We start from the raw sequence: 14,400 nt of genomic DNA, 5'->3' as shown, positions 1-14,400 counted from the left end.
AACGGCAAACCGCTGGGCCTCAGATAATGTACTTTTTTCCCCTTTCAGTGCTTCACCTTCTTTGCTTTATGTTACTGCCTCTAAAAAATCTTATCATTTCTGAATCATAAGTCTAATTGTTACTCTTTGATTCTAGTTTATACTGTAATAAACATAAAAATGGCAAAAGAATGAAGAGTTTTAAGAAAGACAGTGGTTAGCAAAACACAGGGGACCTAAAGGCTAAAATATGGGAGGAGATTTAATTTGGCAATCGGGAGTTTCCAGAAAGCTTTTCCAAGAGGAGTTTCAGGGAAGTGATGAGGGAAACACTGGGCTGCAAGGGATTGAAGATAAAATGTTTACAGAGAAAGAACAGAAAATAAGTTTAAACAACTCTTCAGGGAATATTTTTGTTGAAGAAAAACAACTTTAACTCATATTAAATAATATTAAGATATAGTCCCCCTTGAACTAATTGATAACAATAATATTTAAAAAAATACATTGACTAATTCACATCTTTTACTAAAACAAAAACCACTTACCTATACAGCATATTTAGAACATTTAGAATACAATTTTGCAATAAACTGAGACATATTGCAAATTGGAATCTCTCTATACCATATCAATTTTTCATGTTCACTCATTTATTCAGTAATTATATAAGCTACTTAGTGTTTAGTCTTTTGTAAGTGCTCATTTTCATTTATTATAATTATCATGTCTATTTTGAATGTCATATGCATATGTGAATATGAAAAATAAGTATTCTATTTATGCCCAATTATTTTATAAATGCATTGGCTTGTTTAATGTCTTTGTTCATAGAATATTTTTCTCAAGCTTTCTGTTAACTTTTTTAAGACCATAAGTCTTTTGAGAAACTGATCAAAGCTATGGACCTGCGCCCTCCAAAAATGAACATACACACATTTATACCAAAACATTCACAGCTTTTTAGCATATAATAGCATTTCATTTATTACAAGCTGATGAAGGTAGGGACATTTTTCAGAAAAAAGAAACTTCAAAACTTTTCATTTCAACTAATTCTGAAGAAAATCTTTCTAAGATATGTCACTCATTTTCTTGCCATCTTAATCAGATTATAGGTACTTTTATCTTGATGAATAGAGGCCATGGTTTTAGACATAAATTATGATCCTAAGAGTTAGAACTCATGTTCTTAAAGGTGAGGCATGAGTTGGTTGTTTCTACAGTAGGAGTTCCATACTCTGCTATATTCTTTCAGTATAGCTTTTTATTGTTTCAACATTTCAACTATTATATTTGCTCTATATGTGTTTCTAACAGCACTATCTCTGCTTCCAACTCATTCTCTCTAAACCAGGAACCAGAAAACAGAAATGCTGAAATTATATTTAAAGTTGAAATAAAATAGACTATCAGCAAAGTTCTGAGACTCTCTTATTACACTCCATGGTCTTAATGATATTTATTTTTGGCTATTCAACTCTGTCTTTCTTCAGGAGCTTATCTATACCCCAGAAAAGTGAGGTGGCAATGCATATAGGCTTTATGAAAAAAAAAAAAATTAATCTCTTTAAGAGACATACATGATGATATCTTGTGGTTCTTTAAGTAGTTTTAATCCAACACACCCTGAAGAAAACGGCTATAAAGAATAAGCAACCTTTCTTAGTTACCTAGTCTATTTATTATTCATAAGCTGTGTGTATATGTGTGTTTAAATGTATGCACACATGAGCGTGTGTCTGTGTGTTTATGCTCAGTATAATGAGCTTAATGTTGAGTAATTAATATTTGTATTCAGGATGTAAGACAAATGAGTGACAACTCACACATTTCACAATTTGCTACTGTAAATTATCCTCTGTGTGTGTCCTTGTCCAAAAGCTTTGGAAATATCAGACAAAACAGTATAATGGATGTTTTACATACATTAGCATCAAATTGTATAACATGAAGAATATGAATATAACTGGTAAAACATTATTTCAGGGTGTGTCTATGAGGATATTACTGGAGATCAATATTTGAATCAGTAGACCGAGTAAAGAAGATCTCCCTTACTGATGCAGGCAGGCATCTCCTGAGAGCTGAATAGAACACAAAGGCAAAGGGTGGATTTGCTCTCTCCTTGAGCTGGGGCATCCATCTCCTGCCCTCAGACATTGGTGCTCCTGTTTCTAAGACCCTCAGGTTTGAACTGGAACTACATTATCAGCTTTCCTGGCCTCCAGCTTCCAGACAGCAGATGGTGGGTCTTCTCAGCCTCCATAATTGCATGAGCCAATATCCCCAAAATAAATATCTTCCTATATATCTACTTATATCTTATTGGTTCTGTTCCTCTGGAGAACCTAACTAATATATGGATACACTTTGGAAAAGTCCAAAATATTATTGACAATAACCTTCTTCTAGTCATTAAACTATAATAAGTCAGTCTCTGGGCTAGTATTGGAAGGAAATCAACAATAAAAAAGATCTCTTTTAGGCTGTATAATAATGTTCGGGATATTTATTCACAGAATATAACCTTTTTAAAAACCACAATTAGTTATACGTAAGTGATCAGAAGTGATCAAATCACACTGTCCTTACACAAGACTGAAGACAGTATAGGACAATATTGGCTTTATCTGCAGTGCTAAATTGCTTTGAGTTACTATATTTAATATACTTCTTAAAGTTTAGAGATGATAAAGGAAGTAGGCTAACCTTGAAAACAGAATCTTAATGCAAAAAATACACAAAGGTTTCAAATACATAATTTTGGCAAGTCAAAAGAAAGGTAAAGAGTAATAAATGTTCATAATTTACGGAATTTTCATAGTAAATTATACTAGACTATAGAGGATTTCATATACTGTTATTCAAACCGTGTACTTAAGTCTAAATTTAAGCTTACTAGACTCTGAGATTGGCATTCCTTTTGTTACAGTTTTTTCCAAACTAAACAAATGTCATGTATCAATCTTTTTTTCTTTTTTTAAGAATTTTTTTATTATTTATTTATTTGAGAGAGTGTGTGCAGGGGAGGGGAGAGGGGCAGAGGGAGAGGTAGAGAGAGGCCTAAGCAGACTCCGCACTGAACATGGAGCCAGATGTGGGGCTCAATCTCATGATCCTGAGATCACGACCTGAGCAGAAACCAGGAGTTGGATGCTCAACCGACTGCACCACTCTGGTGTCCCTCAATCTGATACTTTTACTTAGCAATGACTTTCAGAATTAGATGTTAACATTTACAAAAAAGAATTGAAGAAACAATACCTCTGTGTGTTTCCCCCTTAGTTTTTCTTGGAAATTACTTTGTGAATGGACTCATCTGGCACAACAGCCTTCGTGGGTCCTCCTCACCACAGAAGTCATAAAGCCCTTCAGAGAGTGGTTCCAGCTTCAGTGACCAGCATCCCCAGAATCTCTCTAGGTTTTTCCTTCCCTGTGCCAGATAACTCATAGCCCAATATACTATCGCTTTTCCTACAGAGTTGATCTTTCCTCTCTTTGCCTAGCCACTTCTGGAATGCACATTTAATTTGGATGTTCTCTGATTTCTGAATTTATTCTTCAACAAAGATACTATTTTTGGTCCCCATTTCTTCTCATCACTCAATGCTTAGAGCAAGGGACGGTTCACTCCATTCCTGAACCAGCACAAACTGCTAAACACCCACTCAGAGGGAAAGTCTGGGCCCTCAAACTGACTCAGAACGTGGATTAAAACATAAATCTAACTGAAAGGACTTATGCTGCATGAAGATGGTATATCGGCATGGAAATGTCCCCATTTAAGGACTGCATCGCATAGGTCTTCCCCAACTAAAGAACATTACCAGCAATTAGTTATTATCCATTACAATTTGAGGTCATGTTGACGGAAGATATCTTAGGATCACATGAGTCCCTATAGGACTAAAATATCTTCAGAAGACACCAAGTGTAAACTGAACCAGCAAAAGCCTTAATCATACACACATACATATATATGTATATACATATACATATATATAATATTATATTATATATTATATGTTTCTGTGGTCTGTACTAGTTGAACTCCCCTAGTTAATCACTCCACCAAGTTAGGTATCTTCCTGATCCAGAAACTAAAGCTTAAACATGCCGTGAATAAGAATCTGAGGCAACCTATGTTTATTTAAACACATTATCATCTATAGTTCAGTGGTCTTCAGATGAAGACTACTAAAGCATGACAAATGACAGAAAATCTTAATCATAGCAAGATTATGAGAGGAAACTTCTAAAGAAATGAAAAAACTGTAAACCTGTATCAACTCAATGCATATACTATTTAAAAGACTATTTCTCTGCTCTTGCCATGTCTTTTACTACAAAGAGTAATCTGCCATTTGGTTAACATTAGTGTTGTTGGCTCAGTGACACTGTAAACGTATGCACAGGTTTTGCTCCTCTGTGTAATTCCTCCCCATTGGAGACAGTTATTAATCACTATTGATGCGCTCTGGCAATACACAATCCACTACAGAGGGACGGGAGAGATCCGCTGTGCCTGGCAGTCCCTCAGGAAAACTGCTGTGAAAAGCAAGGGCACCACGACCCTGACAGGTATCCTGAAACCTGTACAACCCGTGCTGATTCAGCTCCTCCCTGGGACACCTAGCAGCAACAAAAAGTAACTTGGCATCCTCATGAACAATGTATGGAAGATTACGAAGACTCACTTTTAAAAAAAACACACAGGAATATATATTATATATTTTCAACATTAGGTCAGATACCAATGAACATTTGGCAAATGGAAAAAGCAGTCCATATTCTCCTCGACATGTGCATGTGCAAATATAGACGAGATAAAGACTCCAGGAATCCATGCGTGTGTGTGTGTGTGTGTGTGTGTGTGTGTGTGTGAGTATAATGTACATGTGATTCGGCCTATCTAAAAATCAGACACTAAGTATCCATAATACATTACTTACATATACCCGAAGATATGAGCAATGGATATTATACTTAAAATATATGGCGCAGATACTTGCAATTTTTTTTTAAATTTCAGTAAGATTTGGGGAAAAAATCCTATTTCTTACCTACATTTCCAGTCATTAAGTATGAATTCTGAAAGTCCATCATCCCCATTCCAACAATGTGTATAAAATCTTCAATCACCTGCATTAACTCTATTGAGCCAGGATAAATCTACAAAAAGAAGCAAAGATTAGAAGGAATAAAAGTCTATATCATGGAATATATCACTGGAATAACAAAAACTACATAATGAGGTCACAGATGAGCTCTGATTTATTTGAAGAAATTTCTGCAATTGGCAGCAGTTGTATTTTTGAAACACTAGTTGAGAATGATACCAGGTGTCACAGGGCAAGAACTTTGAAAGTGATATGATGCAGTGATTAATCCTCCATAAATCTAAGGAAACTAAAAATATCTAGCAGATTGTATACTTAGAAATTACCCGTCTTTACTTTTGATGGGATCCTTTCCCCACTTAAATATAACATAGAACAAACACTGACATTGGGGACTTCTCACATTTTTTACTTAGCATCTATATGATGGCCACTGAAAGAAAAAAAAATTTTATTGCCATCATGAAGATATTTACAAACTATTAAGTTCACTGCAAAGTAACTTTTGTACCTTGGGAGAAACATTTACTTCTACAACTGTAGTAGCTCCTGAATGAATAATAATGCTCACAGTAATTTCAGGATCATGCTAACAGTTTTAGTGCGGGTGCTTCACAGGTACACATACATAGCAAACCCAACACCACGCCACCTCACACGCTGCACACCGAGGAGTCCTTGCTTAAAGACAACCGGATTCAGGCATAGTGTGTGGGAAGTGAAGGTCATTTAGAAGGTCATATGAATGTTACTCTGTGTCACCCATAATACTTATACAGTCAGCCTGCATTAGATAACCACAGTAGAACAGAACGTCTTGAAGTTAGGTTCATTTCTTTTAGCCATTCAGCACGATCACCCCTTGAAGCCATGAAAAAATTAAGTGGATTAGAATTGTAGTGGTTTTGTCTTTACAAAGGCTGGTGCAGGAGGGGAAGAGACAGTCTGATTAGCAGAAGTATACAGTCAGAGCTGGAAGGGGATTGGAGTAAGAGGGAGACACGTTGGGCAGGGCAAATAGCAGGTGCGGTGTGTAAAGTTTACAGGAGATTTTGGCTGTGCCCCGCTAAAATTCAGACACTGAGGATGCATCATATAGGTACATGTATTTGAAGGCATGAACAATTGACTATTACACTTAGAAATGTGTAGCATGGGTACTTGTACATTTTTTAATTTGGGGAAAATCCGGGAAGAAATGTTATTTCTTACCTAGTTTCCAATCATTAAATATGAATTCTGAGAGTTCATCGTCATTATCATTCCAAAAATCTGCATGAAATTTCCATCAGTTCCAAGCTTTCTGCTACTACTGTATTTTTTCTGCGGTTTTTGTGTAGGTGTATATGAGTACGTGTCGTGTAAGTGTAAATACAGATTAAAAATAAGAGGCTTAATTCTTCCTGCTGAAAATGAGAGACTCCCTCTCCCAGCCCCACATCCTTCATCCTTTGTTCTTAGGGCATTTACTTTTGAAAAATAAGAATTGTTAAGTTCTTTCTTTGTCTCTTTGAAATGTATGTAAATCTTTTTAAAAAGCTAAATAGACTCTTACAGGGAAGACCCAGGGATGTTTTTCAGAGAGAGAGAGAAACAGAGGTGATAACAAGGAAGACAGGACCTCGATCTCTCCGTTTCTATGGGAGGGGAGGAGCCTTAACTTTAGCAGACACTTGCTCTAAGTTGCAAAACTACCTTCATGAAGATAGAAAAAGCTTTTTTTTTTTTTCTTTGGATAAAGCCAGTTAACTAACAAGTGGTCACCCCATTACCAGGTGAATTTAAGATGAACTATGTGCAGCAAATGGAATTCACCCTTTGTGCCACAAACCTGGAGACTCATTTATCATGTAGCTGCTTTTATAACAATACCTTTTAGTAAAAGCTACAAAATAGTTGTTGTTGTTGTTTTTTAACTTCAAGTAGTTATCTTTATTTGTTTCTAATCCAGTAGTTATCTTTAAAAAGGCATCAAGGATTATCACTACTAAAAAATATTTAAAAGATAAGAATATAGCTAACTCAAAATCACAAGTAGATAGATGGATTAGGGATTCAGGATTTTCCATTGACGAGAAGTTGTACACCATTCACTGTTTGTTCAAGTTGGGACCTCACAGTAAATAATGCCATCTGATGAACTGCAGTCTTCTTTTAAAAAGGGGTATTATACATTTGCTCTAAATATATCCATAATTAATAGTCTCCTGCATTCTGGAAAGATGTGCTTAGCCTCTGCAGCTGTATTCTAGGGAAAGAAATCATTTCCTTCCAGTGAGTGAATGAGGCTCTCCTCTAGAAGAAAGCCAAGGACAAATATATAATTCAAGCTAGCAGAAAAAGATAGATTCAGGGTCTTACACTGAGGACTGATCTTTTTTCTTGCTATGGCCAGAAGCACAGAATTTGTACCTGATAATGAGGTAGACCCACACTGGACTATTTTGAGAGCCCCTCTCATAACAGGAATAAAAGGGCATGCTTCGCTCCTGAAGACCGAGAACATGATTATAAGAGGAGAAAGGGATAGATGGTTCACTTGAACCTCAGAAAATATTCTTATTTTCAAGATTGCATTGTTTTCTCAGAATTAGCAAGGGTCAAGCAGAAGACTGAAAGAATTTTAATACACAGTTAAATTAAATTTCCACAGGATTTTTAAAAACATGCTTATTCTCCCTTTCTTAACCTCTAACCCACTTTTTCTGTAATTTGGAAAAAAAAAGTGTTATTAACCATACATATGTCAGTACAGCATAAATGGCAGTGAAAGGTATTTTATAACAATAATTAAACCAGTAAGACCACTTGCTACACTGATCGTGCACAGCAGAAAGGGAAAAAAAAAGCAGAATTCAAATTTTCTTATGAGAACTCATTTTTACAACTCTTGGCTTTGAATCCAAATGCACATCTGCATATCTGATCCAGATTATACAGAGTGTTGTAGTAAATGCAAATGATTTTACTTGTTATTACCCCACAGTTCGGTTTGTAATATATGTTTTTGGATTTGCTCTTTCTCCCATAGTCTGTAGGCAGGAAAGAAACTGGTTGGTAAGGCACATAGTTACTATGTATTGATACCTCAAAGTTAGGAATGACTTAAACCAGTTCAGTTTTTCCCACATTTATAATATCATTCAGTCCATTGATGGTTAGGATAAAAGAGATCACTTATTTTCTCTAAAATTAGTAAAATGGAATCTAGGATGACTTTTAGAAGTCTCCTTTTATGTTCTTGGGATAGCAAGCCATTAATTTCTTCACATATTTTTTAAGCTTTCCTTAGCCGATTTCATTTTAAGTTTTGAAACAGCTCCGGCCTTACCTGCTGTGCATCCTCCCATTTTTCCTTGTTTTCTTCGTCTAGAAGGTTGCTAACTATTTGAAAGAAGTTCTGCAAATTAAATCGGATAAAAGATTCAATGTTACAGGAGGGAATATGCTTTTCAAAAACATCCATTTGAACTGATTGTGTGGTAAGAGTCCAAACACTTTGCCATATTGCTTTATGATCCTAACATATTATTCTAGAAGATCTCTGAGGGCCCTTTCTCAGCACCATACTTCTGGGATTTCTCTGTAACTTCACATATACACCTCAGAAGACATCAGAATAGGGAAAATACTTATGTTTACTTACAACTGTATCTTCCATTGCAGTCTCTGTATTGTATTCTGTCATGCTATCACCAAATTATTCCTCACAAATAAGTTTTCTTCCTTCAGTAGTGAAAATCCTTTGTGTATGTCTTATTACAAGTTATCCAGTAATTGTGAACCATGATAGCTAGTTATAGTGCTGTTCTGAAGAACACTGTAGTGAAGACACAGACTGTGGGTAAGGCTGAGGCATGTTACAGGCCTCCTCAGTTGGATCCTGGGTCTGCGCTTCCCGGCTGTTTTTAATTTTTACAACTACCTCTTGCAAAGATGACATGGGATTTTCCAAGTACCTGGCATAGAGCACATGGCTAAGTGCTCAATAAATCCTAGCTATTTCAAATAATTATTCTTTATTCTGCCTTTTGCCAGCAAGCCAAAATGGAAGAATGAATAGACACAGTAGCACGTTCCTATTCAAGGGCCAAATCCTCGTCATCACCCTTGTGGCCTAACTGCTGAAGACCTACTGGCTTGACTTTAGCCTAGCAGCACTCCCAGTGAGTCTTTGGTTTTCCCTTTCCATGCAGACAGGCGGGTTTGGGCACTCATACATAGGCAGAGACTCAGTTCAGTTCATCTGCATTAGTACCCATTTCACCTACGAGGGATCTTGACCAGAGACAGACCTTCTTGTCCTCCCACACTACACTGTGTCTTCAAAACTCAGGAGCCAGGAGAAGAAGATCAGATGCCTGTTGAAAACGAATAGTGACTTGGGGTCACAGGTGACCTAAGAAGTGCAAAGTGAAGCCACGACATTTATCTTAAGCTACATGGACAGCGGTCCCTCCGTTGTGTCCTCAGAGCCCATCTCTTCTGCTTGGTTTGTATGTAATTTAGCAGGAGCACTGCCTCATACTGATACATCAGCTCAGGACAAGACCCCCTCGAGGGGGAAATAATCGCAATTTTTTAGCCTCATCAGCCTTCCTCCCTAGCCAGCTTTTCAAAGAAGGTCTTTATTCAAATTCCAAATAAAGTCACCTGCATGGTTTTAGAAGAAAAACAAAGCTGCTTCACTTCTTCTTCTCTTGTGCTTTGAAGCTGTGAGTATCTATATTTAATTGCCCTATTTGTGCTATTTATTTTAATAGTTCCTGGTAATCACATGGTTGGAACATGTTTCAAGCCATAACCTCTGTAAAAGTTACAGAATATTTTATGTGACTCTTTAAAAAACTGCAAGTCTGTTTTAGACCTGTTTTCAATTCGTTTAACCTTTTTGTACTGCCAGCCATTTTTTCCACTTAAAATTTCTTGGTTGGAGTGATAACATTTTAAGGGCTTAGTCCATTGAGCTGTAACTCTACCTATGGGCAGAAAGAATTAACCTTCAGAGTTCTCCAATTGCCTATGGCTGGTTAACTCAGTAGGGGACATGCTGCTAATGAGGCAAAAGTTGCAGATTTCATCCCTGTCCATGCCAGTTAGCTGTGCTGAGGTCCACGACCACAGTCTGCATCCTAACCCCTGCCAGCTTTCATACAAATGCATGCCACCACTAACAAGAGACACCAAGAGAATGGGAAGCAATTTGTGCAAATGCATCTCCATTTCTAAGAAAACATTTCACAAAGCATGTTTTACTGATAGTGGGTCAGTGACTCTGCGCTGTACATGAAGGCCAGGGAGCACACACAATTCCTTGATCAAAGTGATACATTCAGGGTTCAATTTTTTTTTTCTTAAAGTGCAAAGAGCATATACAAAAAACACAAATTACTAAAATATACATTCAACTAGGCAAACAGAGAGTGTAAGAAATGTTTTTGTATCACCTTCCAAGGCAATGAGACGGACTTTATTAATCAGGGTGGAAAAATGGTACAGAATAAAGTTCTCCTATCTCCCTATCAATTGGATTGGGAATGATCTGCTGTGAGATCAAGCAGGGCACAGTGAGCTAAGCCTGAAAATCCTAAGCACAGACACATACTTTTGAGAAGTTGTAGGGCCTAATTAATGGATGGGAAGCAGCTGTGGATAGTTGACCCTGGTCCTCAGTTTTAAATCCAGCAACAACCAATGAAAAGGCCTGCTCTTCCAAAAATACAGTTTACTCTTTGGCAAACACAGCAAAGCCTCCCAGCCCTACAACTACCACTATCCCACCCCTGGCAGAATGCATATGGTTGGTCATAGAAATGCTGCTTTGTTCAGCAAAAGAACAGCATAAAGAAAGTTATAAAATATAACCCAGGCAGCAAAGCATAGTAGGCTTTGGCAAGGAAGAAGACTGGGGAAAGGTACATCAGTAGGTAAGTATTTCAATAGCTCAAAAGAACAATTACAAAGACCTAAAGGACAACAGCGGATTTGAGAATGGAAAGGGGAGGGAGGACATGGAAAATATTTGAGAAGCATGAATGTATCTACTTATTTATTTACTGAACACCTACTAAATGCCTGGCAGTGTTGTAAGTGCTGCGAATACCATAGTGAACAAGGCACATGAGGGTTCCTACTCTCATGGAGCTTACACTGTTATGGGTACTGGAAAGCAATAAATAAGTAAATAAGATGATTTCAGGGGGTGATACAAAAATAACACAGTTTATGGGAATAGAGAGTGACTGGGTTGGGGAGGGGTGTGTGCATGCTTATGCGAGACTGCTTTGGGTTGAATGTTCAGCAGGAAACACTTTTCCAATGAGGTGACATTTGAGCATAGAACAGAGTGGTAAGAAGGAGGCAGCCGTGGGAAGACCTGAGGAAGAGAGTGCCAGGAAAAATGGGAAGAGAAATTACAACTTCCTAGGGTAGAGGGGACAGTATGGACAAGTTTTTTTTTTTAAAGATTTTATTTATTTGACAGAGAGAGAGACAGCCAGAGAGGGAACACAAGCAGGGGGAGTGGGAGAAGAAGAAGCAGGCTTCCCGCAGAGCAGGGAGCCTGATGTGGGGCTCGATCCAGGACCCTGCCTGAGCCGAAGGCAGACGCTTAACGACCGAACCACCTAGGCACCCCTGGACAAGTTTTAAAAAACAGAGAGAAAGCTGGTATAGCTGGCGTGGTCTTAAAACAGGGGGAGGGATGTGGGAGAGGAGGGAGACTATGAACACAGGATGTAAATGATAGAGGTCAGAAAAAGTGGGGCCTTGATCCCAGGCTGTAGTTCTATGACATGACTTTCATTAGAGATAAAAGATCTGCCTTTGGCTGCTGAGTGGAAGACAAAGTGCAGAGGAGTGACAGGGAAAACAAGGTCAGAAAGGAGTCTGTCTTGCTTATTGAGGCCGGAGACAATGCTAGCTTGGTTTAGGGAAACAATATGACATGGTGACAGACTGCACAGGAGGGAGAGTACAGCATCAAAGATTAGTCTTTGGCTCCCAGTTCAGGCAGTTTAGAATGATGACGCAGTCAGCCATGCTAAATACCAAAGAAGAAATAGCAGTGTTGCAAAAGAAGATAGTTTCATTTTGTTCAGTTTGAGTATGAAGAGTCTATAATATATCTAAGAGAAGAGGCCCATCGGGCTGTTTTAACTACAAGTTGGAAGCTTAAAAGGTAAATACTTGTGACTCATTAGTTCTAGTTGAAAACTGGAGCCTTTGGGGGAAAAACAAAAAGATAACTAGGAATAGAGTTGAATGGGATGAAGTCAAGGTTAAAGCACTGGTGACAGACTAGATAGGAAGAGGAATAAGTAAGAGAGATGGGAGATAAGAAGGTAGGACGAGAAGCAGGACTTAAAGGTGATAGAATAAAATAAATTCAGATAGAAGATACTCCACTGGGGAGATTAATCTAGAGGAGACAGACTAAGCATTTAACAAGGGTAAAAATCCAGAGAGGGTTCAAGGCGTAGTTCGGTACATCTCATGTATTTTTTCAGCCTCTATGCACTTGGCCAATGACACTTGCATGTGGGAGATACAAAACCATGAATACACCCAGATTATAGACAAAGACATGGATAACATATGTCCAACTTCCTCTGACCTGGCTGACTCTACTTCTTAGTCTCCTATTCCAAAAAACATACATAAGTGAAATTGAGAAACTTTATTATGCAAATAATTTTGGGTTTTTCCTAACGTACTTTTTAAAAAACTAACCATCCCTAAAGAGTACTTGAACTTATTTTTTTTTTATAACAGGTGAATAGACAAAATAACTCATAACTAATTAGGACAAAGAGTCATGACACTGTGGTTTAAATCTTTTATCTAGAATATCTACCCAAGCAGCACATCAACTAGCCATTGACAAAGAGAAACTATCAAGGTTCAGGAAGGCAGGAAACTATAATCCAGGCTGCCCCCTGGCAGGTTCTGTGACCAAGATATATAGGGAATATGAGACAAGAAACTGAGCCACTGGAAAACCAGGGGATGAGCTCCGGGCCAAAAGGATTAGGGTGTCAAGGTCAATAGGTCAGTAGTGGGATCCACAGCAGGTTGGACGACCTGACCTGCCAAGCTGTGGTCAGAAGGCTCCTCCTGCCAGCAGAGCTGGACTACCCCAGCTTGACCACTGTGATCTGCCAGATCTGGAGGAATAGAAGAGCATATTACTGAAGCAAATAGCCCCTACTGTTCACTGGGTTAGAGCAAAAAAAAGAAAAAAGAAAGAAAGAAAGAAAGCCAGAATCTTAAAGGATATCTTTGTTTTTTTTTTTTCTTTCAATCACAAATCTCACAGAGACTCTGACTCATTTTGAGAATGACATCAGAACATCATTCCGGGAACACTGGCTGTCTTTCACACTAATCTCATTGCTCTGCCATGATGTAAGACAGTTTGACCTGTGGAGTTTCTGAATAGCTTGGATGGGCGATTTTTTACTCAATGCCACCAGTCTCTTCAGGCTAAGTTCAGGACCAAGGGCTCCAGCAGGAGGCAGCAGAGAGGGTGTGCTTTGAGGTACAGTGGATGGGGGAGGCCAAGTGAAAAAAAGGAAGCCATCTGACATTCAGTGCCTTCAGGCATGAGACTGGCACTACTCGAGGGTCCTTGTTTAAAAGGGAAAGGTGAAAAAGTTAGTTATACTAATATGATTAAATATGCTAAGGATTATTAACCAGAGGTAGCCTGGCAGAGCAGGCCAAATTATACAAACAGAACTCAGTGTGGCACAATCATCCTCAAATCCAGACAGGGGCTGCTTCTTAAGCAAGGAATGCTATAACCATCTATTCCCAAAGTTTGGGCAGGCCTGGCTGATACATCAAAGGGCCAGCAGGTGCAAGAAGCATGCACACATCCCAAGTTTACCCCTGGCAACATTAAGGCAGCGGCCGTAGTAGGTCCTGTCCTGGTGTAAGATGCCTGGCACATGCCTCTTTGCTAAAAGGCAATTCTCACAGTCCTTCAAGATTCCCCATCATGGGCTGATTGTGTCCACTCCAGATCTGAATGTTGAAGCCCTTCCCGCCGCCCCCCCCGCCCCGCCCAAAGTACCTCAGAATGTGTCTATATTTGGAGACAGAACATTTCAAGAGTTAATTAAGTTATAATGAGGCTGTTAGGGTGGAGCCTAAGGCAATCTGATGAGAGTCCTTGTAAGAGGAGGAAATCAGGATACACAGAGATATGAGGAGCATGCACGCACAGATAAAAAAGCTCTGTGAGGACACAGTGAGAAGGCAGCCAGATGCAAGCTAAGGAGAGAGGCCTTGGGAG

The 14,400-nt window shown here is 38.5% G+C and overlaps 1 protein-coding gene across 1 annotated transcript in view; it reads right to left on the bottom strand.

Annotated features, from left to right (window-relative positions):
• Window positions 1-14,400, bottom strand: part of ADGRB3 (adhesion G protein-coupled receptor B3) — a 707,437-nt gene that overhangs the window by 340,920 nt on the left and 352,117 nt on the right. The window contains exons 12-13 of the mRNA XM_045867061.3: window positions 8,434-8,502; window positions 5,046-5,154 (exon numbers count right to left, since the gene is read on the bottom strand). Of these exons, the coding sequence (XP_045723017.2) occupies window positions 5,046-5,154; window positions 8,434-8,502 (178 nt within the window). The remainder of the gene's footprint in view (window positions 1-5,045; window positions 5,155-8,433; window positions 8,503-14,400) is intronic.

Source organism: Mirounga angustirostris, unplaced genomic scaffold (genome assembly GCF_029215605.1).
Source record: "Mirounga angustirostris isolate CCGP_5_RB_7025 unplaced genomic scaffold, mMirAng1.0.hap1 SCAF_8, whole genome shotgun sequence".
Classification (NCBI taxonomy): Eukaryota; Metazoa; Chordata; class Mammalia; order Carnivora; family Phocidae; genus Mirounga; species Mirounga angustirostris.
The sequence above is the reverse complement of the archived record's forward strand: the minus strand, read 5'-3'. Positions and strand labels throughout refer to the sequence as shown.